The sequence below is a fragment of the Sus scrofa genome, chromosome 5, assembly GCF_000003025.6.
Source record: "Sus scrofa isolate TJ Tabasco breed Duroc chromosome 5, Sscrofa11.1, whole genome shotgun sequence".
NCBI lineage: Eukaryota > Metazoa > Chordata > Mammalia > Artiodactyla > Suidae > Sus > Sus scrofa.
Genome location: NC_010447.5, coordinates 22735576 through 22762200, shown reverse-complemented (window position 1 = coordinate 22762200; position 26625 = coordinate 22735576). Strand labels below are relative to the sequence as shown.

Genomic DNA, 26625 nt, shown 5'->3' with positions numbered 1-26625 from the left:
ATGGGTGAAATACAGGGAAAAGAAAACAAATACTCTGTCAACTTAGAAGGACAACTTCACAGTGTTGGGGGCCTGGGGGAAGAAAGATGGGCCGTCTCAAGGAGAGGTTCCAGGATAGGACCACTGAAAGGGGGTGGGTCCAGAATACGCTGGAGAGACCAGCAGGTGTTCAGCTGAGACTGCCAGCTGGAAACAACAGATGGGAGTTGCAGACGGGAGGCGGTGGTATTGGGGTAGTGCTGCAGCCAAGAACTGAAACAACTGAAAGTAACTAGGATATCTGAGAGATCTGAGCTACACTGGAAGAACAAAATTAAGAGAACTGGGAGGATGGACAAGAGAACCTCTTAAGAGTCAAACAGATGGCTGGGAATGAGAAGAGGTAAACCGAAGGGAATATGTGTGTCTGGGTTTAGGAGAGGCGAGTGGGGTTTCCTAAGAACAAAGGAAAGGGGTGCCTGGGGAATTGTCATGTGAGTGACTAGCGAGTGTGTGTGGGGTCGGGGGGGAGTGCCGGGTAGGTGTGGGAGGTTAATAAAGGGAAAGAGTTTCACTGAAGTAAGGCGAGGTCCTGGGAAACGAAGAAGGGGAGGCAAAAGATGAGGGAAGGGGACACTGAGGAGAATTAGGTAACCGATGAAAGATGTGACTGGGAGGGAAACGGGATGGGGTGCCCAAGGACATTGCGGGAGAAATCTGACGGGAGTGCATGGTGGGGGGATGGGGGGTGGTAAAAGACAACTGTAGGGTGGGTGTCGGGCGTGTTCGCGTCCCGCCCTCCTCATCCACCGCCCACCAGCACCAGCCCGTCTACCTTCGGGGCCTACAGTGCTGATGAGCAGCTCCACTCTGCCCTGGGCCCTCCCGGCCGCAGCTAGCACAGGCAGGCTCCCCGGGGCGCCCTCGCTCACGAACAATCTCATTTCGCCGTGGGTCCCACGCTGATGCAACCGGAACCGGTCTCCCGCCAGAGGGATAAGCGATTGCCGCGCGGCACGCCGGGAAATGGAGTTCCGACTAAAGCTGTTCCCCGGGCCTGGGTTCCGGAAGTAGACTATTTCTCCCATCATACAACACTAGGAAACAGGAAAAGAGTGCCATAGAGACGAAGAGGCCGTAAACGCAGTGCCAGAGTGGCATCTTTTTGATGGGAGGGCCAGAAAGGACCTTTATGTGTGGGATCCGGCTTGTAATCCTCTAACGCCTCCCGAGAGCGGTGAAGGATACCGAGGGGTACAGTTATCTCGCTGAAGTGGCGACGTCAAGACTGCGGCTACTCGCAATGGCCCACTCTCGATTCGAGCTCATAAGAGAGTTCTGGAATTGATAGATAAGCGTATTTTAGTGACATAATGAAAATTAGTGTAGGTATCCTATTAGTAAAAAAGAATGTGACAATTATATATTTATTTCATACCAGTCTGAAGCGCGTATACAGCCAGGTGCTAACATTAAAGGGAAATGAGTCTGTGTAGGAAAAAGTTCAGATTGCTGGGGAGTAAGAAAGCAGAGTTTGGCAGTAAGTATACACTACTCAAGGAAGCGCATGTCAGTAATTGAGAAAGGGACCCTTCTTTATCGTCTTTGTACCCCTTTAAGAATAATTGATATCTTAGAGTACTTATGAGCTGGACACTTCTAAATATATATATAGGAGTTCCCTGGTGGCTCAGGAGGTTAAGGATCCAACATTGTCATTACTGTGGCTCTGGTTATAGCTGCTGTGCAGTTGGATCCCTGGCCCAGGAAATTCCGAGTACTACAGATGTGGCAAAAAATATGTGCAGGTATACATTTAATTCTCAAAAAACTATGGAGTTTCTGGGCCTCATTTGAAACTAAGCCATAAGAAGCCTTGCAATTTAGGCCCAGGCTTCTTGGAACACTCCAAGAAGCTGTGAGCTGCCTTGTAAGAAATCTTACTACCCTGAGATTGCCATGCTGGAGAGGTATCATGTTGACATTCTGGCTGACAGGCCAGCTGATCCCAGCATTCCAGTCATCCTCATCACGGAGTCAGATATCTGAATGGAGCTCTCCAGAACAACCCATCTATCTGCCTGCTGAATACCACAAAGTGACCCTCGTCAGTGCCACGTGGGACAGGAGAATCACCCAGTTGAGCCCTGCCCAAATTTCTCTCCATAAAATGGTGGGTTATAAGAAAACAGTTATTTTTTTAAATTACAAACAATAAGATAGCTTCTCTCATTCTTATTTTTCAGATGAGGAAACTGAAGCACAGAGAGGTTACTTTGTTCTATACCAGGCATTTAAGATATGATTATTCATAAAATATTTCTACTTTATTTTTTTGGTTTTTTTTAGGGCCACGCCCATGGTATATGGAGCTTCACAGGCTGGGGGTGGAATCGGAGCTACAGTAGCTGGCCTACACCACAGCCACAGCAACGAGGGATCCGAGCCATGCCTGTGACCTACATCACAGCTCACAGCAAGGCCAGATCCCCAACCCACTGATTGAGGTCAGGGATCAAACCCATGTCCTCATGGATACTAGTCGGATTTGTTTCCACTGCACTACCATGGGAATGCCCTGATTTTTCATAAAATAGATATAGGCTTCCGCCTTGGCAGAGCTCACATACTTCCTGGCAAGAAGTCAAATAACCTTTAAAATGTCATGGAAGTTATAATGGGGAAATGTAAAGCTTGCAGCAGGATCTCCCCTACCTGACTCTAAGGAGTTAAGTGAGGCCTTCTGGTGCAAATGACCTCTCAACTAAGATCTGACTGAAGAGTAAAAGTTAAGCTGGTGAAGATTGGTTGGAGTGGGGAGAGGAAGTGTTTCAGGCAGAGAAAACTTATGCGAAGCACCAGAGGAGTTCCCGTCATGGCGCAGTGGTTAACAAATCCGACTAAGAACCATGAGGTTGCGAGTTCGATCCCTGGCCTTGCTCAGCGGGTTAAGGATCCTGCAATGTCGGGAGCTGTGGTGTAAGTTGCAGATTCGGCTTGGATCCCACGTTGCTGTGGCTCTAGTGTAGGCCGATGGCTACAGCTCCGATTAGACCCCTAGCCTGGGAACCTCCATATGCCACGGGTGCGGCCCTAGAAAAGGCAAAAAAAAAAAAAAAAAAAGAACCAGAGATCTCATTGCACTTTAAAAAAGTGAGGAATTGGTGTGTAGCTCAATTATGGAGTTTGTGGTGGGAGTGTGAAAACACTAGGCTAAAAGAAGAAAGTCTCAGAGTTCCCATCATGGCTCAGTGGCTAACGAACCCAACTAGTATCCGTGAGGATGAGGGTTCAATCCCTGGCCTCACCCAGTGGGTTAAGAATCCATTGTTGCCGTGAGCTGTGATGTAGGTCGAAAACGTGGCTCAGATCCCGAGTTGCTGTGGTTGTGGAATAGGCAGGCAGCTGTAGCTCCAATTCGACCCCTAGCCTGGGAACCTCCATACGCCTCAGGTGTGGCCCTAAAAAGACTAAAAAAAAAAAAGAAGGAGGTCTCGGAGTTCTCTTGGTGGTGCAGCTGGTTAAGGATCTGGTATCACTGCAGCAGCTTGGGCTACTGCTATAGTGAGGGTTCCATCCCTGGTCTGGGAACTTCCACATGCCATGGGTGTGGCCACAAAAAAAAAAGAAAGAAAATCTCTGTATACTGTATTGTAAAATTTGGACTTTACTCTGAGGAAAATGAGAAGCCTTTGAAAGGTTAAGTCATGGGAGTGGCAGGGCATTTGTATGTTTTAGAAGCATCACTCTGGCTTCTGTGCCAGAAATGGACTGGAAGGGAGAACTATATGCAAGAAGACTGGTTCAGAGATTATATCATCTGGGCTAAAAAGGTGGTAGTTGTAGGGATTAAAGGAAGTAGGTAGATTGGAAAGATTTAATAATCAATTAAATGTGAGTGGTGAGGCTACAAGAGAAATTAAAGTTGGCTGCCGGGTTTCTGGCCTGGGCAATTGGATACATCCTCTGTGTGCCCCAACAGGTGATAGTATTTCTCCTATCATTAGTGATTATCACACTAAGTTTAATAGTTATGAGAGGGCATCTTAATTGACAATGCCTAGCACACAGTTCTTGCCTGGCACATATGGTAGTAAACATTCAGTAAATATAAATTTATTAGTGGTACTAGAAGAGAAATGGGTTTGTGAAGTTCTGTTCAGAACATACTGTGTTTGTGGTACCTATGTAAACCCAAGTGGAGTTTTTCAGTAATTGATATTTAGGATAATTGATTATACTGGAGCTCCAGAGAAAGATCTGGACTGGAGATATGGTATCAGCAATGGGTAGCAATCATTTACATTGGAGAGGGGACAAGACCACCTGTGGTGTATAGAAGGCGAAGGGCACAGGATCTCAGACAAGACTTCTGGGGTTTAAGAAACAAGCTAAGTCCGGGAGTTCCCGTTGTGGCGAAGTGGTTAACGAATCCGACTAGGAACCATGATGGTTGCAGGTTCAATCCCTGGCCTTGCTCAGTGGGTTAAGGATCCAGCATTGCCTCGAGCTGTGATGTAGGTTAGATTCAGCTCAGATCTGATGTCACTGTGGCTGTGGTGTAGGCCTGTGGCTATAGCTCCAATTTGACCCCTAGCCTGGGAATCTCCATATGCTGTGGGAGCGGCCCTAGAAAAGGCAAAAAGACAAAAAAAAAAAAAAAAAAAAAAAGAAAGAAAGAAAAGAAAAAAGAAACAGGCAAAGTCCTTCTTTATGCAACAGAGGAGGAACTGCTAAAAAGGTAAGAGGGACACCAGCAGTGTTTGCATAAGAAGAGAAAGGTCAACTATGTTGGCTCCTGCTGAGATGTCAAGCAAAGCTGGGATAGCAGAATGTCCCTGCCAGGTCGGGCTGACCCTATGAAGAGTGAGCTTGCAAAGGTGAGGAAGTGAGGGGAGAGGACATGAAGACACCCCCCCCACCACGTGTAGGCAACTCTTTCAAGAAGTTTGTACAAAGGAAGAGAGAGATAGAGTGGCAACTGTAAAGGGAGGTTTGCCTAAAGATGAGAGAGGCTTGGATATGTTTAAAAACTAATGGCGAGGAGTTCCTGTCATGGCACAGTGGTTAACGAATCTGACTAGGAACCATGAGGTTGCGGGTTCGGTCCCTGCCCTTGCTCAGTGGGTTGAGCTGTGGTGTAGGTTGCAGACGCGGCTCGGATCCCCCCGTTGCTGTGGCTCTGGCATAGGCCAGTGGCTACAGCTCCGATTCGACCCCTAGTCTGGGAACCTCCATATGCCAAGGGAGCGGCCCAAAGAAATAGCAAAAAGACAAAAAAAAAAAAAAAAAGCTAATGGTGAGAAGTCAATAAAGAGGAAAAGGATAAAGTACGGGAGAGAGGGCAGAGAAGGCAGAAGAGGATGAGATATAAGCAATTAACAACCACCAGGAAGTTCCCATTGTGGCTCAGCAGGTAACGAGCCCAACTTGTATCCATGAGGATGCCAGTTCGATCCCTGGCCTTGCTTAGTGGATTAAAGAATCCACTGTTGCCGTGAGCTAGGGTGTAGATCTCAGACAAGGCTTGTATCCCACATTCCTGTGGCTGTGGTGTAGGCTGGCAGCTATAGCTCCAATTCGACCCCTTGTCAGGGAACTTCCATATGCCATGAGTGCGGCACTAAAAAGCAAAAACGAAAACAAAACCCACCAGGTGAGTTAATAAACAAATAAGTTTGGTCACTATTTTTGGAAGTGGGAAGGAAGAGTTGGGGGATAAGGCTGCTGAAAGTGGAGCAAACTATAGGAATTCCCTCTGTGGCATAGCGGATTAAGAATCTGGCATTGTCTTTGTGGCTGCTAGGGTTTGATCCCTGGCCCAGGGCAGTGGATTAGGGATCTAGCATTGGTGTTGCCACAGCTGTGGCATAGGTCACAGCTGCAGCTCAGATTCAATCCCTGGCCCAGGAACTTCCAAATGTCACAGGTGCTGCTGGGGTGGGGCAGAAAGAAAAGAAAAAGTGGCGCAAACTAAAGAGATCTCTGAGGCAGAATCTCAGTACTGGCAACCCAGGCCTCAGATCATGTGTCAGGGGAGGAGAGGTGGCTCTCTGATGTCAGCAAGGGGGTGGTGCACTCCCTACCCCACGTCTCCAAAGCCAGACAGAAAGCCCCACATCGTGCAGTGGAGAAACTGAGAAGGGAAAAGAGGAGTGGTCAGGTAAGGAGAGAGCACAGGGGGTGGGGTTTAAAGCTCCCGGCAGTAGACTCTGAAGGTCCGTTCCCACCTTTCACCAGGGAGAAGCTGACATTCATTCCCCTGTCCATCCCCATAAGCTGTCAGAGTATTCTATACTGCTTATTCATAGTCCCCGATTCAATTGCAATTAATAAATTTATTATGTTATTAGTTAAGCTCTATCTTTAGGCTTCAAGAGGGCAAGGGCTCTGTCCATCGTCCTCCCTTATCTCCAGTAGCTGACACTGTTCTTTTCACACAGGAAGTGCTCAGACAATCCTTATTAAGAGCATAATGAATCAACCCACACACTAAAGTTGGGTCCCACCCAAGAAGCTTACAATCACTTCAAGGCTTCTCGGCTCCCAAAAACATACCCTAAATTGAGAGGATGGTGTTTTCACCTCTTCCTCAAACTCTAAACCTATGTTTCTCCCAGCCACTTTCTCCTTTCTCTCCAATTGGCTCTTACTATTTCTCTGGCTCTCTGTTTCTGTCTTTATGTTTTTCTGAATCTGCACAGGAAGTACACAGCTTTGGGTCTGAAGAGACCGATGATGCAAACACTGGTGTTCCTGTAAATTTAATAAAGGGTCACAAGTATTTGCATCGTTGTCATTCATAAACTCCGCTCTCTTTGCCTGAGTTCTGTCTCAGACCTGATTCTTTCTCCTCATCTTCCTGTGTCCAGCTCCAATCCCACCACCACTCAGGACCAGCTCCTCCTGCCCCTGGACCTTCTGAGGGGCCCCAGAAGGGACTTGAAGGAAAGTCGCCAAGCTAGACCCTCTCCTCTGATTTCCTGCCTTGCTGGTCTCACAGCCCTGCTGACCACATCCTCTCTCACCTACTGAGATACTTCCTCATTAGTCACATCACCCAGAACTTCTCAGACCCTGAAACCTGCTACTGACCCCCACCTAGGTCCTCTGCCTTACCCTTTCCTCTCACCCCAGGATTTCTGTTCTTACCTTCTGGCCCTCGCTGCTCCTAGAACCATGTCTCTCAGCCTGCAAGCAGCCAGTCCTGTCCTTTTCTGGACCTCCAACACCCCCTTTTCCCATAGGTGACGGTACTGACAACAATGCTATCGGGCCGGTGGTGGCCAAGTCCCTGGGGGAGCCTAAGGCTGGGGCCCCGAAGCCCTTCTCAGGGATCCCAGCTCCGTGCCCTCTATGCCTTCACTTACACTGGGGCAGATGGCCGGCAAGTGTCTCTTGCTGAAGGAGAGAGATTCCTACTGCTTCGAAAGACCAACTCAGATTGGTGGTTGGCAAGGCGCCTGGGAGCACCCTCCACCTCTCGGCCCATCTTCGTCCCAGCTGCCTACATGACAGAGGAATCCAGCCCTTCCCAGAGCCCTACCACTGGCACCCCCAGCCGATCCCTCTGGACTCCTGGTGAGTTAGCCTTCCTCGCCCTCCTTCTTACCTGCCTGGCTTCCAGGAATTACTGGAAAGATCCCCTTCCCCCACACCTCTGCTGATGCCTTACTCCTTCCTCTCACCCCCATCATGGTGTCCCCATCACCTTTCTTCCCAGTCTCAAGCCTTCTAGATCTCCTGTAATTTTCCACCTGCTCTTGTCTTCCCTGTGAGTCCCCAGCATGGGGAACCCAGCCGGGAGCCATGGGGTCACCCTGCCCCTATCTCTTCCCATTTCTCTGTTTCCAGGGCCAAAGTTATTTTCTGGCTCCTTGGAGGAGCTGCACCTGTGTCAGGAACCCCCAGACAGAGCCCAGTTGACATCTGAACATCCTCCTCCTCTTCCCCCCAAAATGTGTAGAAGTGTCAGTGTTACCAACTTGAAGGGCACCCTCCAAAAGCCCTTCCAGGAAGGACCAAGTGGGAGATCCTTTTCCCAGGAAGACTTGCTGACGGAAGCCAATGACAAGGTGAGTCATAGCGCTTTTTCAGAGCAGTCAACAAATATCTACTCTGGGCTCAGATCTAGGCACAATGGTAAAGAGGACAGACAGAGTTTCTGCCCTCAAAGGATTCCCATGGGGGTGACAGACACATAAATAAGATAACCCTTGGTACTGATTAGCACTACCAAGAAGCTAAGTGTGGTACAGGATGACTGAAGTGGTCTAGGAAGGCATCACTAAGGAAATGACCTTTAGTCAAATCTGAATGAGAAGGCCTGGAGCAAACTAGAAGAAATTCTACCTGAGGGACAGTAAGGAGCAAAGCTCCTGAGGGTACAGGGAACCTGTCAAATGACAGAGAGACTGAAAGACCGCCCTGTCTATGCTTTTCTCTCTCCTTCTCCTGACCCCTGGCCCAGGGCAGGGTTTTTGCTGTGTCTTGTCTTGCCAGCTCAGGTCACCAGCAAGTCCCTTCTAGAGATGTAACTCTTGATCTTCCAGAAGATTCAGCCCCTCCCCTCTCTCTTACTTACTAGTGAGTGAAAAGTGGCCCCTCCTCTCTCATACTCCGCTAGCTGGGGTCTCTGACCCCTCTCTGTCTCCTTTTATTCTGGAGGATGTGAGGGTGGGGCGCTCCCCTCCACCCCTCCCTCCATGCACAAAAAGACTGTTCCCCTTTCCTGAGGTCCTCCGGTGGGGGGTGGGGTGGGGGAGGAGGGAAGTTGGCAACAGGAAGTGAGGAGAAAAGCAAAGAGTGACTGTGAGGGAGGGAGTCAAAAACACACACACACACACACTACGGCTGGGGACTAGCTAGGGTTTCTTCCTCAGTACCTGGGTTACCCCAACCAGGAGCTGGTGGTGAGAAAATGGTGGGGGAGAAAGGAGGAGGTGGTTAGAGGAGAGAAGTTTGGGGAGGGCTACGGGCAGAATAACGACCCTTTTCTTCCCCCTTTCCTTGCAGGCAAGACCCCAGCCCCTCATGTCAGAGCCCCCTGTGTACTGCAATCTGGTGGACCTCCGCCGCTGCCCCCGCTCTCCGCCCCCAAACCCTGCATGCCCGCCGCTGCAGAGGCTGGACGCCTGGGAGCAGCACTTGGACCACAGCTCCGGACGCTGCTTCTACATAAATTCGCTGACTGGCTGCAAATCTTGGAAGCCCCCACGCCACACCCGCACCCGAGAGATGGTAAGACCTGCCATCTGGCTTGTCCCTTTGTCCCTTCTGTCTCCTCCTTCCCCCCTGACTGATCCCCCAAGTAGTATGTTTTCTTGCTGGGGCTCTCAGAAGGTCAGAAGAATCAAAAAATTGTGAGCAGAGTGTTCAGAGCCAGTGGAGGTGGCATCTGACTCTAGCTTTACCTTTCCCTCTGCCTCCAGAACCCTGGCTCCATGGAGAGGACCCAGACCCTGAATAGGGACAATGGTGTCCTGCAGCCTCAGGCAAAGGGCTCAGAATCTGGCCCAGGGACCCCAGAACTTTTCGACTCCCAGGTGAGATCACCCTCTCCTCCTGACCACATGCAGGAAAAAGCCATCATTTTAGACTTTCCCTTTTATGCAAGACATTTTTCTCCTGTACCCCACCACACCCCCTGCCTCTCACCCACATCCGCACCCCTCTTCCCCCTCCAGCTGGGGACTCCAAATTTAAAGGTTCCTCCACCTGCTTCTCCAATCCCCTCCCCCAGGCTTCACCCTGCCTCCGCAGACGCACCTCCCAGCTTGACCCCTCAGACCAGCCTTCAGCTTTGCAGTTTGCTCGGCCTCTGCCCCAGGTCCTGGATGACCCTCACGTAAGTCTCCCGTTTTCTTGTGATCGCCAAGATCCTCCCTGTCCCAGCCCCCAGTTCTTGCTCCTTCAGAAAGGTCTTCCTCTTTCTGAGTGTTCTCTGGGTATCCTCTCTTACGGAGCACACCCGGAACAACTTTAAAGGATTTCACTCCCAGAACATTTCCTGGGGAGAGCTGTGTGGCTGTGAGGGGTGCTGCGTGACTTATTGATACCTTTCCTTCCACTTACTTCCCAGGAGGTGGAAAAGTCAGGCCTGCTCAATATGACCAAGATCGCCCAGGGCGGTCGCAAGCTCAGGTGAGAAGTGGGAACACAGCAGGGCGCCCCCCCACCCCGTTGGAGCCGGAGGTTAGGGAGGTGCTGGGAGAAACCCTCCCCATGTGACTGTAAATGACCTTTGCACGACTGCCGCTGCCCCCCTTTGCCCCTGCAGGAAGAACTGGGCCCCATCTTGGGTAGTATTAGCGGGTAACAGCCTGGTGTTCTACCGAGAGCCACCGCCGACCGCCCCCTCCACCCTCTGGGTGAGTGTGAGGGAGGAGAGGTGGGGTGCCCCGGGGTGCAGGAGGGGTTCCGCTGCAACTACCGGCCTCAGGCCAACTGTGGGGGCGCAGGTGGGGAGGGTGATGTAGCAAGGAAGGAGCACAGCCTCCGGTGTTCTCGCAGTTCTCAGGTGGGAGGGAGGCAGTGAGGGAAAACAGCGCTTTGGCCTCAGTTTCTGCTCTAATTGCCAGGGCCCAGCCGGGAGCCGACCAGAAAGCAGCGTGGACCTTCGCGGAGCAGCCCTGGCCCACGGCCGCCACCTGTCCAGCCGCCGCAACGTCCTGCACGTGAGTGCCCTCCCGCGCATCCCCAAAGCCCCACCCAACCGAGAATGCGCCCCCAATTTCCCAGTCTCCCTCTCGGGCTCCCTGCTTTTTATGCTCCTCCCCACTGACCCAAGCCTTTTCCCCCTCCGGCCCATCAGATCCGCACGGTCCCTGGACACGAGTTCCTGCTGCAGTCAGACCAGGAGACCGAGTTGCGAGCCTGGCACCGCGCGCTGCGGGAGGTCATCGAGCGCCTGGTGAGATGGGTGGGAGGTGGTGGGACAGAGACTGGGAAGAGGCCGGGGCGCAGCACGGTGGCGAGGTGGTGGTGGGGGGGGAAAGGAGTGGAGAAGCAAATGTAGGTTTCGGGGTGGTGGTCTCCATGTAGAGCCCTGGGGTGGGCCTAGAACGTGGGACCCCAGCAGCCGGTTAGGGAGTGTACATTTCTTGACCCTCTCTTCCAACCTCCCATTCGGTCCATCTTGCGGTGCGGAGCTAGGATCGAGAGAATCCCCTGGAGCTACGTCTGTCAGGCTCTGGACCAGCGGAGCTGGGGGAGCTGAGTGCCGGGGAGGACGAAGAAGAGGAGTCAGAACCGGTGTCCAAGCCCCTGCTGCGGCTTGGCGGCAGCCGTCGGAACTCCAGTGAGGGGCGGGCCTGGCGGGCGGGGCCTGGGGGCGTCTCCGGCTACTCAGCGCTGCGGCTGCTCTCCTGCTCTGATTCGAACTGCCTCCGCAGGTCGGTGTCCTGAGGGAGCCGAGCAGAGCCGCGTGCGGAACAAACTAAAACGGCTTATCGCAAAGAGACCGCCCTTGCAAACCCTGCAGGAGCGGGGTCTGCTCCGAGGTGAGGTGGGCTGGGCCGGTTCTCCTTTGTGCCTGCTTTGGTGTTTTTGCAAGCATTTTATTTGCATTCCTGATCTGGGCTTCAGCCCATTTCATGGATGAGAAAACTCGGTATCCAAGCTCACAGTAGAGCTTCGGAGAACTAGATCAGCTGTCGTCGTCTGAGACCCCTGCTTTCCCCTGTACTGCTTTCCCCTTTTGTGGGGAGGGGGTATACCTCCTTGCCCAGGCCTGGAACAAGCAAGCAGGGTGTTCCTTGGGGTGAAGACCTGTGTCTGAAAGAGCTTGCATGGGTGATGCTGCCACTGGCTTCCCATCTCACTCTGTGCCTCCCCAGATCAGGTGTTTGGCTGCCAGTTGGAATCTCTATGCCAGCGGGAAGGAGACACTGTGCCCAGCTTTGTGCGGCTCTGCATTGCTGCAGTGGATAAAAGAGGTTACTTTCCCAGAGACCCCATAATCTCCTCTTCCAACGGGCCAAGGCCCAGAACCTCCCACTTCCCCCAGCCTAGTCTTGCTTCTGCCCTTTTTCTCTCCACCCTCTGATCCCTTACCAGCTTGGAACACACACATTAGAGCAGGAATCCTTATTTGCTCCTTGCCTCATCTTCTAGGTCTAGATGTGGATGGCATTTACCGGGTGAGTGGGAACTTGGCAGTGGTCCAGAAGCTTCGTTTCTTGGTGGACAGAGGTGAGAAGGCCATGGGCAGGTGTTGGTGCTAAGATCTTCATGCCTCAGAACCATAGGCTGTTCTGAGTGAGGGAGCTGGCAGAAGAGGGAAGTCTTAGCTCTTGATCTCTTCCCATCCATGTTGCAGAGCGGGCGATCACCTCTGATGGGAGGTACATGTTCCCAGAACAGCAAGGACAAGGTACTTATATGGCAGGCCTCTCAGATCCTTAAACGTTTCTCACATCCCTGTTCCCTGTGGCTTCCTCATGGCCTGCTCCTGGGGGGTTGTCCCCATCCTGATGCCTGTGGTCTTGCCGCACTAGGGACCCCGTAGGCATACCTGTGATCTGCCTAAACTGGATCTTTTCCCAAACTCCTGATCTCTCAGCCTGTGGGTCCCTTGAGCCCTTTGTGAGCCCTGAGCCCTTCTGCACCTCCTTTTCCTTCCAGAAGGCCGATTAGACTTGGACAGTGCAGAGTGGGATGACATTCATGTGATCACTGGAGCCTTGAAGCTTTTCCTCAGGGAGCTGCCCCAGCCTCTGGTGCCCCCACTGCTGCTGCCCCATTTTCGTGCTGCCCTTGGTAAAGGATGGGAGCTTTGAGCAATGCCCTTGGTATGGGGTGGAGGGTAGTGGGGGAGGCATGAGTGATAAAAAATAGAGTCGAGGTTCTCTTAAACTCTTCTGTCCCATGCTGAGCACAGAGATGGAAATAACTTTCAACTCATGTGCCAATTCTAGTTTGTTTTTGGTTTTTTTTGGTCAATATTTAGAGGACTGGTTAAAAAGGTTGCAGTTCGACTTAGCGGAAAAGAAAGGAAGGCTAACGATGTCTTCCATGGGCAAGGGAAAGAGTAGCAAGTTTGCCCGCCCTTCCCTCGAACCTCCCCTAACCTCACTCCCATGCCCTTCCCATCACTCTTTCTCTCTAGCACTCGCCGAATCAGAACAGCGTCTCTCTCAAATACAGGAATTAATAAGCTCAATGCCAAAACCCAACCATGACACTCTACGGTATCTGCTGGAGCATTTATGCAGGTCAGGACAACTGAACATCTTTGTTTGTGTTGGGGGAGGGTGGGCTGGGGCCTGCAGCTGAGACCCTGTATTGAGATGGGGTGAAGATAGAGAAACACCTAAATTTAGTGGGACGATTGAGGAAACAGGGAACCTCTGTGCAGGGGACATAGTACCAGGGTCAAAGCGTTCTTGCTGGGTCAGCATCAAATGGGGAACCAGGGACCAAGAAAGCCCAGGGATGCCGTGAGAGAAATAAGGAAAATCTAACTTCTCCCTTCCCGCTGCCTCTTAGTCATTCACTGGAACACTGGGGTTGACTTATTTGGTGGAGCTGGCCTGGGCAGTGCCCTCTGAGAGAGAATAGCCCTTTGAATTAAAGCCTCCCAGGAGTTCCTGCTGTGGTGCAATGGGATAAGTGGCATCTTGGGAATGCTGGGACGCGGGTTCAATCCCTGGTCCTGGCACCATGGTAAAGACTCTAGCATTGCCACAGCTGCTGTTTAGGTTGCAACTGCAGCTCGGATCTGATCCCTGGCCTGGGAACTCCATATGCTATGTGCCTTTGGGGTGGCCAGAAAAGAAAACAAAACAAAAAAACCTCCCAGACTATGAGCCAAGAGGACTCTCAAGCTGAAAAGAGGTGGGCACATCTTAGGTTGTGTTTTCAAGTTGTATCCTGAAGATTTCTCCACCAGTCCCATCTCCGTTCCTCTGGAGGCTCTCTTCGTGATTTTCTTCTCTCTCTTTTTTTTTTTTTTTTTTTTTTTTGTCTTTTTGCCTTTTCTAGGGCCACACTCGCAGCATATGGAGGTTCCCAGGCTAGGGGTCAAATTGGAGCTGGAGCCTCCAGCCTACGCCAGAGCCACAGCAACGCGGGATCCAAGCCACATCTGCGACCTACACCACAGCTCATGGCAACAATGGATCCTTAACCCACTGAGCAAGGCCAGGGATCAAACCCGCGACCTCATGGTTCCTACTCAGATTCATTAACCACTGAGCCACGACGGGAACTCCTCTTTACCACATAGATGGACCGATTCCCAAGTGAACTTTTCCTCAGACCTTTGAAGAGTTCGATTTATTTGAATCAGCAAAGCTACTACCCCATAGCCTTCAGCTGCCCTATAGCTGCTGCTGTCTCTCGGCCTTTGCCCGCAGGGTGATAGCACACTCAGATAAGAACCGCATGACCCCCCACAACCTGGGAATTGTGTTTGGACCAACCCTATTTCGGCCGGAGCAGGAGACGTCTGACCCAGCAGCCCATGCCCTCTACCCCGGGCAGTTAGTCCAGCTGATGCTCACCGACTTCACCCGCCTCTTCCCCTGATGGGGGCAAGGAAGAAAAGAAAGTGCGTTTCCAGTGATCTCTGTGGGATAGCCTTTGGTGGGGGTGAGGGTGGAGGGTGTTCTGTTTCTAGGACATCCCTTTAAATCCTGTGTCTTTCCGATGACTGTCTCCATCTTTGTGAGTTGGACCCAAGGGGTTGGGATAGGGTGAGGAAGCACCACTAAAGAGGGCAGTGGATGGATTAACACTTGCTTCTCTAGGTCCCTGTCCTTAGCCCTCTCCCAGGATAATAACATATGAAGCAGGGTTCTTTCTGATGCAGTTCCTTTATTATCAGGAAACAGTGTCATTATCAAATTCCTCCTCAAATATATATATAGACTGTGTACAGCCCCAGCCTATACCTGCCATCCGTGGAACAAACCCACAGGGCTACGTCTCTTCCTCCTGACTTCTTTGTGGGGGTGGAAACCCCTTAGGAAATGTAGATCTGTGATTTCCCCACTCTTCAGGCACTGGAATTGAGAAATTGTGTCTCTCCAGGTAGGGATCCCAGTAAGACACTCATGTTGCCCACAGCCATGTTGGGGGGCCCCGAGGGAGGTGGGGTGTGTTCAGAGCTGTCCCTCTGATCATGAGAAGGCAGAGGACTCAGCCCCTGGGGCTCATCCAGAATAGCCACAAAGTCCAGCTGAGTGTTGTCGAGATCGAGAGAGTCCAGAGGGTTACACACCTGCCCTTCAGGAGGAGGGTACAAGGCAGGGCCCCCTCCCAGCCTGCCCACCTCGGGATGGCCACAGCTGGGGTTGGTGCCCCCTGCCTTGAGGGGCCCGTAGCAAGTGGGTAGCGGGGGCAGAAGTCGGGGTAGTGCTGCTGCCCTGTGGGAAGCCTTGTTTGCCCCGACTGCAAAATTTTCATGGCATGGTGAAGGGGTAGGATAGGAGCCTGACTTGTGACTGGGCAGGTTAGGTGCAAAGCCAGGTCCGTATGTGGCCACTGGGGCTCTGGCAGGGCTCGGGCTAACCTGGGAACCCCCCAGAAACTTGGAACTCTGGTAGAGAGGTTCCTGGACTGGGGGATCTCCCCTTCCACCGCCCTCCCACAGCAGTTCCTGTTGAGACTGAACATAATTACACACAAGCTGAGCCTTGAGCTGTCCTGTAGAATGAGTAGGGGACTCAAACTCCAGGCCGTGCCTGGGCTCTGAAGGAAGATAGTCAGGAGGTGGCTGGGTATAGGTGCCTGACTGGGGGTACTGGGGAGGGGGAGGCTGGGGGTAGTGGGAGTATAGAGGCTGTGGGCAGGTAGGCCCCTCATTGGGGTGGGCATTGAGGCAGGGTGCCAGTCCTGTGGAGTCAGAACCCACTGGACACCCCTGTTCTGGCTTCACCTGCACTTGTCCATAGTGTTCAAGACGAGGACACTGGCTGTAGGTTCCAGCAGGCGCCTTGGGGCCTGGGTACAGTCCAGAGTGGGAAGGGAATTCACCCCATGTTTCTGGGGTGGGTTCAGGATAGGCGACCTGCTGAGGGCAAGGGTTGGGGCCATAGTTGGTGGGTGGACCAGGCCCAAGAGGCAGGGAGCCCGGGCCTCTAACTCCGTAAGGCTCAGTTGCTGCCCCCTCAGGTCCCCCGTATCCCAGAGTATCAGCAGGTGGGAAATCCATATAAGGGTTCAGACCACTGCCCATCATGGAGGTCCCAACCTCTGGCTTCTCCCGTAGCCCTCTGGTATCCATGGTGACATTCTCAGTGATGCTGGGGGGCTGTGGTGAGTAGACAGAGGTTGGGAGATGGGGATCGAAGTTCTGTCCTCCTCCTGCCACTGTAGGGGATGTGTGGACACAACCCAAGCTCTTGAACCGCTGGACTCTAGCTGGGGCAGGGCGGTCAGCAGCCCGGGCTGGGTCACTGGCCCTCCGGGTGACCCCTACGTTGGGGTTGTATCCTGGATACTCGGCTCGGCTTCTCCAGGGAGGTGCAGGGAGACCCCCCATCCGATCCAGGCTGGGTGCTGCTGTGGGTGGGGTACCACCTCCCCTGGCTGAAGCATATCTTGCCCGGAGCAGGTAGTGCTGGGCAGGCGTGAGGCCAGGCAGAGAGGATGCCCCATTCTCTGGTGGGGAGCCAGGGGGGAAAGGAGAGGCCAAGGAGGAGCGGCGACTGACAGTATAGGCTGAGCTGACACTGCTGGAGCTGCTGCTGCGGCGGTCAAGAGAAACTGGGGGGCCCAGCCGGCGGGACACGGGAGTGCCTGCAGTGAGAGGTAGAAAAGGCAGGGTGGCTAAGGAGCCCTCTGAACTTCACCCTGCCTCTCCCACAGGACAGCCTTGTCCTGGAATCCCAGGGAAGGCTCCTTAACTCTAAGCATTAGGTTCTGTCTCCTCCCATTCCCTTTCCGCTCTTGGATCACTGGGAATTCAGAACTGCTATGAACAGTCCTACAGGTTGTACACTGCACAATCCTAGGGGACAGCATTCACACTATAGATTTTGTATATCACAACAATTTTCTAATAGATGGAAGGAAATTATCTTACAGAAAGGGGACCTTTTTCTAATTGTACAAAGGTGCTAGATAGCAGCCCTGAAGGGTGAAGTCCTCTTTCCAACCCCAGGGAAGGTCCAAATCTCAGCTCAGCAACCACCCCTCACAGCCAGCTCTTACCAGTGTGGGTCAAGCTGGGCAGTTTGAGGCCCCGGGGCCCCACTGGCCGGAACTGATGTAGTTGGTCCAGCCTGAGATTCTCAAGGCGGCGAAGAGTAGACAGACCAGTGCCAGCAATACAAGGTCCCTCGTCCAAGCTGGACAGGTCCTCAGTGCTGCCTCCTGCATTTCCAGTCATTTCCACACCGCTGTCTGTATTGGCCGCGCTGCCTGCTGGGGAGTGGTCACTGCTGCAGGAGGACTGGGCTCCAGGACTCGGCTGTGGCTTCTGTGGGGAAGATGAGGGCTAAGGCTGGCACCTACCTCCCTTCCCCATAGCTCCCTGAACTTGGTGAGTGGCTACAGCCTGTGTCCCAGTGACTGCTTATGACCTTAGACAGTTTCTCTATGCCTGAGTTTCCTCATCTGCAAGTGGGGAGAGTAAGTTCCTTTCTCACGAAGTTGTTGTGAAGAGTATGTGAAATTATATAGGTACAAGGTCTAGAATAACATACTAAGTTTCATATAAAAGTTTGTTGAGGAGTTTCCGTCGTGGCGCAGTGGTTAAGGAATCCGACTAAGAACCATGAGGTTTCGAGTTCGATCCCTGGCCTTGCTCAGTGGGTTAAGGATCCAGGGTTGCCATGAGCTGTGGTGTAGGTCACAGACGTAGCTCGGATCCCGTGTTGCTGTGGCTCTGGTGTAGGCCGGCAGCTACAGCTCTGATTCGACCCCTAGCCTGGGAACCTCCATATGCCATGGGAGTGGCCCAAGAAATGGCAAAAAGACAAAAAGACCAAAAAAAAAAAAAATTACCTGTTTAAAAAATAAATAAAAGTTCGTTGAACCAATTAAATAATTCATCCCCTAGGTTTAAGGTACCCCAAGGAGCAACACTCAGATAAGAGACTAGGGGTCTGGCCACAGAAGAGATTTACGTTGGAGGGGGTGGACCAGTTAGATGGGGTCTAGAAAGATGTCGGCAAGGCAGGCAGGGGGTCGGAGGCAGGGGGCCGCCTCACCATGGCACCCTCTGGCACAGTCAGTCTGCTCTCCTCCCTGACGGGGCCTCCATCCCGCTCCCTCTTAGGCTCCACCGTGGAAAGAGCCGAGGCCCGAGGCAGGGGGCCATCTCCTCGGTGCCGCTTGGTCACGTGGGCATCAGGACCGTGCACTGTCTTGACATGTTTCCGGAGCGAGCTGGGATCTGTGTAGCGTTTGGTGCAGCCAGGGAGCTTACACACATACGGCTTCTGTTGCGTGGAGAGTGAAGACAGCGGGCAAAAAGATCAAAGCAGGAGATTGCAGAAGAAATGGGAAAAAGGGTTGGCGTTAAGTGAGGTCGAGGGGAGTCAGGGAGGAACGCATAGCACCTAAGGAAGAGTAGGGCCCTGCAGTAAAAGACGAGAAGATCAAGGGGAAGATTATGAAAAACTGACAGCCCAGGCCTGGGCAAGATGAGGGGGTGAACCCAGGTCTGTGAGGCCTCATAAACTCAGGTGTTGAAGGCACCAGGGTCTCCTTTGTTAGAATGGGTCTTTAGCTGCTTGAGGGTAGGGGGAAGGGTGGCAAGTGGAAATTCTTGGTTTCAGAGAGACCTCCAGGTGAATTGTATGGGTGGGGAGGAACTCACCTCAATGGAGTGGGTGCTGGGCTAAGGGATTTCTTATGGGGGATTCTCCCAGTAGGTGGCTTCTTTAAGTGGGAAGGGTCTCTTGGGTGGGGCATTCACCTCATTGGAGTGGGTCCGATTCTGGTGCTTGGCTCGGTCACTGGCGTTGCTGAAGGCTTTACTGCAGCCCTCATGCTCACACATGTATGGCTTCTCACCCGTGTGTGACCGCAGGTGTGTCTTCAGATTTTCCAGGCGTGAGTATGATTTCCGGCACCCCTCAAACTGGGGGAAATGGGGGGGCGGTCAAAATATCACTCTCAGACAGAAGGACATGGACATTAGTGGAACCCTGAATCTCAAAAGGGACATCTATCAGAATATAACTCAAGAGGAGAGAGGACTGGGGCTTCAGGATTCCCAAAATTCGGGAACAAGGGCAGGTGAGAGCTGGGAGAACGGAAGTAGCTGGAGGCGCTCTGTCTGCAGGGACATGGAGATGAGGCAGTAAGCAGCTCCTGGTCAAGCCAAAGCATATCTGCCCACCTGGTGAGCCCAGCTGGTTTTAAGATGGGGTCATCCTGGAAGAGCGTGTCCCCATTAGGCAGGACCTCTCCATTAGGCAGAGCTGCAGGCACAGTGTCTAGGGCCAGCCCTACTTTCCGGGACCCAAGAAAAATTATTTTTCTTTTTGGTTTTTAGGGCCTCACCGGTGGCATACAGAAGTTCCCAGGCTAGGGGTCAAATAGGAGCTACAGCTGCTGGCCTACACCACAGCAACAGCAACACGGGATCTGAGCTGCGTCTGCCACTTACACCACAGTTCAGGCAATGCTGGTTCCCCAACCTACTATGCAAGGCCAGGGATGGAACCCACATCCTCATGGACCCTAGTCAGATTCGTTTCAGCTGTGCCACAACAGAAACTCCACAAGTTTTTAAATTTCTTTTCAAAGCAATGGAAAATCAGCTTTCAGGTCCAAGAAAGTGTTCTAATACATCCATATGTTCATCTTTATACCAACACAGTCAAAAAATACAATTTTTAAATAAGTGTTTGTGGAGGAAGGGGCAATGAAGGCAAATGTCCTGTTGGGCCCTGCGGTGGTGGGGAGCTCTGATTTAGGGAGGGACCCTGAGCTTGGGGAGGGGGTGCCTCACCGTGCACTTGTGTGGCTTCTCGCCCGTGTGCCTGCGCATGTGCACCACCAGCATGTACTGGGCTTTGAAGGGCCTCAGCTCCCTGGAGCAGCCCCCCCAATGGCACACGAATTCCTTCCGTTCTCCATGGATGTGTTCGCTGTTGATGTGCTGAAGGAGAAGATGCAAAGGCTCTCCGAGGTTCCCTATGCCCCTGAGATCCAGAACAGACCTTCTCTTGACCTCCCCACCCCACCATATCCCTCCATGGCTCCCCGTCAGGGGGGAGGAAGAGGCAGGAAGAACAGCATAGCCCATATCTCTGTTCTTCCAAGTTTTAAGACAAAGCTGCAGCTTCTGAGTTTCTGCTCACCCACTGGGCACTCAACCTCTGACCTCCTGCCCTTAGGGTGATTCCACCACCTCACACCCAGAAGGTCCTCCAGGCTCCAGCCAGCATTCCTGGTACCCCTTGGGGCTTACGTGCACCAGCTGCTCCTGGGAGTCAAATTCCTGACTGCAGCCGTCCCAGCGGCAATCGGTCTCATACACAGAGTCAGGTTCAGGCTTCTCCTCTCTCTCTGGATCTTCGCGCCCATCTAGCATCCCCAACAGGGGATCCTAGGGCAGGAGAGAAAATCTTAGGGTCACCTGGGTGACGGTTTGTGTTTCGCTCAGTTTCCAGAGGTAAAATTGCCCACCTCCCCATTACCTGTGTGCCCGTGGAGTTGGGGCTGGACATATCACCTTCCAAGGGCTCCTCGGGGCACTTGCTCACCAGCACATCCAGCTCAGACTTCAGCTTCTCCAAGGAAAGAGGTGAGGATGATGAAGGGACAAGTGGGCACGAGGAGGAAGAGGGGGCCCAGCCAGGTCTTCCTGCCCCAAGTGCCCCCACCCAAGCAGCTGGAACCCTGGGGTTTGGAAGTTTCCTCCTTAGACTGGTGAATGGTGGGATCTCTTTTGGAAGAGTCTGACTCAACCCCAGGAGTGAACCCCAGCCCCCACACCTCTTTGTTTTTCCAGCCCTTCTATATTCCCCTGTTCTTTGCCTTTATTCTAACCCCCCCAACACACACCCATTCCGAGCTGAGGGAAATCAGGTGACAATATGAGGACTCTCACCTGGCAAGTTGGGAGGGGTCCCCGGGACTGAGGATGCAGCATCATCCCCCCTGGGGTGGGGTCATGGGGACCACAGGGCTGGACCCCGAAGGAAGGCGTGGCCCCTTTTTGCTGATTCATCTGAGGTGAGAATCCCAAAGATGGGCTGAGGAAGAGGAGGGGAGGCATTACTTAGGACTGTCATCTCGGTCTCAGGAGTTCTTAAGCTATCTGGAGGGTTTCTGGAAGACGGTATGGGGAGTCCCAGGGAAGTACTGAGGAGGGCTTCTATGCCTCTGAAATGATAATGATTCAAATAGGGTCAAGTGGTTTGGAGGCTTGAGGCTTTTACTGGGGTTTGGTAGGGTCTCTAGGGGCCTCTTAGCCTGAGGCTGTCTGCACCTCATGGTGCCGATGGAGAGGTGACCATAGGAGCCCCCTGGAGATGCACAACGTGAGTTGATGAAGGCCACGAGGGAGCTGGGGGAGGTTCGGATAACTGTCTGTAGGTCCAGGCTGGCGTCCGACAGAGGTGAGATGGAGAGGGCCCGCTTCTTGGTTAACTTGACTGCACTCCGGGGAGGAGGAAACAGTGGGGCTACGGCAGGAAACGGGACATAGATATGGTGAGGGGGCATGTCCCCCATGCATCCAGCCCATGGGTCCTGACTCTCAACAACAACAAAGTGACACTGGGCCCTGCCCTATTGACCCCCCATCTGTGAGCTCCTGATCATACACTGACTCCTTGATCCCATTTCCAAGCATTTCCTTTTCCAAGGTAGATCCCCTGCCCTCCAACTTTCTCCCAAATTACCAAAGGGGCAGAAAGGAAAGAGATGTTGCCTGAGGTCTCACCCTCGGTGCAGCTGTTGGTCTCTCTAGCTGGCCCATAACTGTGGGGACCAGACATGAGGGTGGCCTGGTGGCAGAAGGGCACACCAGGCAGTCCTAGAAAAGAGATACAGCTGAGAATGGGGGATGGGAATGGAGGATACATAAAGCCTCACCTTGAAACCCCAGATAAGGCCTGATCCCACAGTCCAAACCCATGTGACACGGGGCCTCAAATCTTTTTGTATATGGGAAAATGGCATGGAGTGGGAGATAGAAGAGGGATCCCTGGGGCTGGATAAGACATCTGCCAGTCATCAAGGCCCAGGGATGGCTATATGCACTGACCTTCTGTCCCCATGCTGGGAGCCCCCTGACTGGGGAGGGGCCGGAGACAGCAGGGATCGCCATAGCTACTGACTGGCGGTGGGGTCATCGAGTTGAACATGGTGTCTCAGAGGACAGTGTGGGGACACTGCAGAAGGGGACAGGAGATCTGAAAGTTATAAAGGCAGAAGGGAAGGTCAGATAACTAACTCAGGAACAGAACCCTGGGCAGAGCACCTCTAAGACATCTGCTGTGGGAAATCAAGTTGAAATGAGCATCACTCAGCCTGGGGAAGGGTAAGGAGAGAAGTCCTATAGAGGTAGGGCCAGTCTTGGGGATCTTTGCAGGAACTGGGTGGGAGCTTTGCCTTGGGTAGTGTGTGTGTGTGTGTGTGTGTGTGTGTGTGAGAGAGAGAGAGAGAGAGTAGGGGGAGTGTTGTGGACTAGTCTTCCCTCGAGTTTCAAGTGATTTTATACCATGGACCTCTGTTTCTTCTTGCTGTGACACCATGGGCCAGCTTTGAGGGGGTGGGATGAGGAAACTCATGAGGAGAAGTGACTTCAAGCGTTGGGCTGACTTGCTGCCTGGGCCCCCTTTGCCTTTCCGAGTTGTTGCTTGCCGTCTACAACCTCTCCAGTGTCCAGCAGAGGGAGCCCTCGCCACAGCCCAGGCAGGGAGGCTGGTGGGGCCTGGAGAGAGCGCGGAGGATCTGCCCTTCTCTAAGGCAGAAAACTGTGTGGAAAGGCGTAAGATTTCTGAACGGAGTCTCCGGGGTCTCTCGAGTACACAGGTTGGAAGCTGGTGTTATTCAGGAATAGTTTGAAGCTGGGCAGCCGCCTAACCTTTTTGGTCTGTTTTGGGGTAACAGGAACGGGACTGTGAGGGAACGCTCTGGGAGAATTAAAAACAAAAAGTCATCATCCATCAGAGGAGTAGTGAGGAATAAGTAGGTGCCGCTGTCCGCTTTCCTCCTCAAACTCCAGTTTAGTTCCATCCCGGGTTTTCCGGCCTCCCAGGATTGAGGGTGGGGTGGGGCGGGGTAGGGTGGAGAACGACCGGGAGCGGGCCGGCCGGCGCGGTGGGTGATCCCGGGATGCTGGGATTTAGGGTGAGGGCGGGGTAAGATGGGGAGCTGAGCCCGGACCCCATGACCCAGCCCGAGCCCCATCCTAGGCTGTACCCTACCTAACACCTCCTTTCCCAGCGGAGACCCAGATCCAGATCCCGCAACCAAGACCTCCCAACTCGACCTTGGGCACTACGTTGCGGGGGCACAGCTGGCTGGCAGCTGGACGGGGGGACACTTCTCCCGCCTCCTTCCTCTATGACTCACCTAGGCGAAGGAGGCGGGAGCTAGCAAACGACCCCCCAAAACTAAAGAGACTCCCCCAAACATGCCTACTCAGTCACCTTCCTGCCCACTACCCAGCCACAGGGGAGCCCGAGATGGAAACAGGGAGATACCCCTTCCCACCCAAGCGTGCCGCAGCCCACCCATGTCTCCCCTTCACACTGCTGAAAGGAAAATTTCGGCAACTTTTCCAGCTTCAGAAAATTAAGTTTTTCTGGGGTGTGGATGAGCGAGCAGGACGGGGCAGGGAGCTTAAGGGTTCCCTCGCTAGAGCCCTGAATCATCTTCTGTCTCTCCCAACTTTCCAGAGTCCCCCCTCGCACCCCCGCTCCCCAACTCCCAAGAGTCGGCCCCGCCCCCTTCTCCGGGTCCCGCCTTCCCCGCCCCCGTGCCTCCTCGGCCCACCCAAGTCGCCGCCGCAGGCTCTGGCTGCAGACCGCTCCGCTTCCCCCGCCCGCCCCGGGAGCCTAGTCGAGCGAGCCGCAGCGGAATGGGGGGGGGGGTGGATTGAGAGGCGGGACACATTCTTCCCTCCTCCCCTCAGTGCATCCAGAGAGCTGGCATTGGCCCGTGGAGGTGGGGGGGCACTGTTGGATAGTGGGAGTCCCCTCGGTGGGATGGAAAAGAAGAATCCAGAAACTGTAGCGAGAGAAAGTGATTAGGGTAAATAAAATAAGGTGTGTCTGGGGAGGGGGAGGGGCCAGGACACCTTAGGTTCCTGGGTATTCCAACTGGCTTCCTAAGGGTTAACGTCTGGAGACCCCCGGGAACCCCCTAGTGACGTCAAGGGCGGGGTCTGTGCCGCCCGGCAGGGGATGCCTGGTAGATAAGGGGGGGGTGTCTCTGGACCCCGCCCCCCAAGGTAAAACCACCCTTATTTCTGCCCTTACAACTGCCCCCGGACCCCCACCACCGGAAAATCGCCCTGCCTTCTCCCTCTACCGGACTGCAAAAACCTATCCATGAAGACCCCAGTTCCCCAAGTCCCTAAACCCTTCAGTCCCCAGCGTCTATGGGATACCCTTTCCCTAATCCTGTCCCCAAAGCTAGCTGCCCAGGGCGGATTGTTTCGGGGTCACAGGGCCTGAAAGAGGCTTCAAAGCGGGGAGCAAGGGCAGGCAGGGTGGTCTGAGACAGAGGAGGGGCCTCGGTCCCCAGCTCCCGTTTGGGAGGGGGGCCAACAGCGACGCACAGGCTGGCAGTGGCCAGTGGTCCCGCCCCATCCCAGTAGGGGTCTCCCTGTGGCTGGCCCCAGCTGCTCTGGTGGTCTTGAGGTCAGAGGGTCAAGACAAGGTCTCCTCCGCTCCTCCTTAGCACCCTGCTCACAGCCCCTTGGGACCCAAGAGTCCAAATTCCTTGAGGAGTCTTTCTAGGGCCTAAACCGGAGACTGTCTCCAGAGGCCCCCTTCATAGTCCAGAAGACAATTCCTTTAACCCAAAACACATGCACCAGCAAGCACATCTGTCACAAGACAGGTCAGAGGTTCAAGCCCAGCCGCCTCCCGGTGGTTTTGTCGCCTCACACACACCCATCCCCACCCCATCTAGGACTCTCTCCTTAACTGTTCCCTCCTTTCAGAAACACTGATGTCTTCCAGTCCCTAGCTCCCACCTGGAGTACCCTCTCTACCACGCAGACCTCCAGCTAGCCATCCTTCCAGCCTCTTCATCCCAACCTCATTAAAGTGCGATGTTTCTAATACATGGGAGAGGCGGAGACAGACAAAGAGATCCACGGTTGCCTGAGACAGAGACACACAGACTGTCAGAAGAAAAAAAAAAGATAGAGAGAAAGGAAGATACATTTGAAAAAAATCTCCAAACTTTCTAACATCTTACCCCAGGCTCTCCCACCCCTATTTTGCCTCTGTGCCCGGGGTCTCTCTGTCGGCTGGGCAGAGTCCCTCGCAAGCAAAGCATCCCCTCAGGCCCCTTCCCCCACCGCTCCCAGGTGGTCCCCCCCGCCTACCCCCCTTCTCACCTCTGTCTGGGCGCAGGGCTCGGGATGCGCGGTCCAGGGCTGGAGTCTGGGCTGGGGGGTGTGCGGTGGGGAGGGGGGGGCGGACAGGGCTACAGCAGCGCAGCGTCAGTGCCACCCCGCCCCCCAACCTGGCCCCCAGCCCTCCCGCCGGCCCAGCCCGCCGGGCCGCGAGCCGGGACCACCCGCGAGAAGCGCAAAGTTTTTTTCCCCCTTTTGCAAAAACTTTTTCTCGCTCTAGCCACTGGCGCGCCGCCGCTCTTCCCGCTCGCCCCTCACCTCCCTCCTATTTCCCTCCTTGCAGTTCTGAAGGATAAGGCGGGGTAGCTGGAAGCGAGAGAGGGGGTGCCGGGCTTATTGCACCCCCAGGACCCCCAGGATCCTCCCCCTCCCTAGAGGGACCCTATACTGCCTAGCACCCCCCCCCCCCCCCCGCTGAACACGCTGCTGGTGGTGGGCAGTAAATCCCGGCATGGATCTCTGGATGGGCTGCCCACGAAGAGGCCCTGAATAGGAACCAGAAAAAAACAAATTGAGAAATATATTGGGGAGGGGAGGGGGGAACTCGAGGAAAAAAAACCTCGTCGGAGAAAGATAATATTGGAAGTAGACTTTAGTTAGTGCTAACTGAGCATTCCGCCATCCTGTAGTTTTTCTGCCAGCCTCATCCTCTAGATGAAACATGGAGGGATTAGGGCAGATTCGGGGTTTGGTGGAAACAGGTTTGGGACAGAGTTGGATTGGGGACCCTGGGCGGAAGGTGAGGGGGTCCACGGAGCATAAAAGGCAGGAGCAGCGGCTGAGGCTCTGGGTGCAGGGCACGTGTTCAAAAGGTTGCTAAGGAGCCCTGAGACCGAAGCACTGTTTCCCCAAGAACCGCACCTCTCCATCTCCGAAGTTCTGGAAACTGGGGCCACCTCTGCACCTCTCTACGCTGCCCGCTCTCTTTCTGCTCGTCATGGCTGTCTGCTCCCTCTGCTGGTCTTTCTGGCACATGACACCCTCTTTGAGTCTGGAGGCAGAGGAGACTTGGGGGAGCTAAGGAGTAAAGCTTAATAGGTTCCCCCCACCAAAGCCGAGCTGGGAGCCCATGGAGGGGTTGCATAAACCCAAAGAAACAGAGAAGCACAGTGGCCGAGGCAGCTACCGCAGAGCAGTAGTGT

General features: G+C 53.7%; 3 protein-coding genes across 19 annotated transcripts in view; 1 reads left to right on the top strand and 2 right to left on the bottom strand.

Annotated features, from left to right (window-relative positions):
* The window catches only part of MARS (methionyl-tRNA synthetase), a 33105-nt gene extending 23309 nt beyond the window's left edge, over positions 1–9796 (bottom strand). For both annotated transcript variants that reach the window (XM_021091866.1, XM_021091867.1), the window contains exons 1-2: positions 9748–9796; positions 815–1317 (exon numbers count right to left, since the gene is read on the bottom strand). In XM_021091866.1, coding sequence (XP_020947525.1) covers positions 815–1070 — 256 coding nt within the window. In that variant the 5' untranslated portion in view covers positions 1071–1317; positions 9748–9796. The remainder of the gene's footprint in view (positions 1–814; positions 1318–9747) is intronic.
* On the top strand, positions 22–14855 carry ARHGAP9 (Rho GTPase activating protein 9). 5 transcript variants are annotated; one of them, XM_021091869.1, is made up of 18 exons: positions 22–382; positions 7227–7560; positions 7834–8054; positions 8995–9219; positions 9411–9524; positions 9722–9826; positions 10061–10122; positions 10259–10349; positions 10560–10655; positions 10793–10891; positions 11134–11278; positions 11373–11480; positions 11817–11915; positions 12094–12171; positions 12299–12352; positions 12604–12738; positions 13088–13193; positions 14337–14629. In XM_021091869.1, exons 2-18 carry the CDS (start codon positions 7245–7247, stop codon positions 14506–14508), a joined length of 2226 nt encoding a protein of 741 aa, XP_020947528.1. In that variant the 5' UTR covers positions 22–382; positions 7227–7244; the 3' UTR covers positions 14509–14629. The 5 variants fall into 5 exon arrangements, with proteins under 5 accessions (XP_020947528.1, XP_013853111.1, XP_020947529.1 ...); XM_013997657.2 differs by lacking the exon at positions 22–382 and adding an exon at positions 1786–2152 and having other exon boundaries at positions 14337–14855; XM_021091870.1 differs by lacking the exon at positions 22–382 and adding an exon at positions 5970–6142 and having other exon boundaries at positions 7360–7560; positions 14337–14855.
* On the bottom strand, positions 14780–25876 carry GLI1 (GLI family zinc finger 1). Of its 12 annotated transcripts, none has more exons than XM_021091074.1 (13): positions 25466–25876; positions 25097–25246; positions 22154–23024; positions 21830–21922; positions 21374–21569; positions 20993–21137; positions 20580–20672; positions 20351–20488; positions 19889–20038; positions 18848–19012; positions 18138–18368; positions 17137–17404; positions 14780–16722 (listed from the first exon to the last, which is right to left on the bottom strand). In XM_021091074.1, exons 3-13 carry the CDS (start codon positions 22251–22253, stop codon positions 14978–14980), a joined length of 3324 nt encoding a protein of 1107 aa, XP_020946733.1. In that variant the 5' UTR covers positions 22254–23024; positions 25097–25246; positions 25466–25876; the 3' UTR covers positions 14780–14977.

Excerpts from the sequence above, each read along its gene's own strand:
- ARHGAP9 (XM_013997657.2), top strand. The coding sequence starts at position 1,955 with ATGTTGACATTCTGGCTGACAGGCCAGCTGATCCCAGCATTCCAGTCA. Across the intron at positions 2,153-7,226 it reads AAATTTCTCTCCATAAAATG|GTGACGGTACTGACAACAAT; the intron begins GTGGGTTATAAG and ends CTTTTCCCATAG. Across the intron at positions 9,827-10,060 it reads AGGTCCTGGATGACCCTCAC|GAGGTGGAAAAGTCAGGCCT; the intron begins GTAAGTCTCCCG and ends CTTACTTCCCAG.
- GLI1 (XM_021091074.1), bottom strand. The coding sequence starts at position 22,253 with ATGTTCAACTCGATGACCCCACCGCCAGTCAGTAGCTATGGCGATCCC. Across the intron at positions 20,673-20,992 it reads GACCCCTCCCAACTTGCCAG|AAGCTGAAGTCTGAGCTGGA; the intron begins GTGAGAGTCCTC and ends CTTTCCTTGGAG. Across the intron at positions 20,489-20,579 it reads CCAACTCCACGGGCACACAG|GATCCCCTGTTGGGGATGCT; the intron begins GTAATGGGGAGG and ends CTCCTGCCCTAG.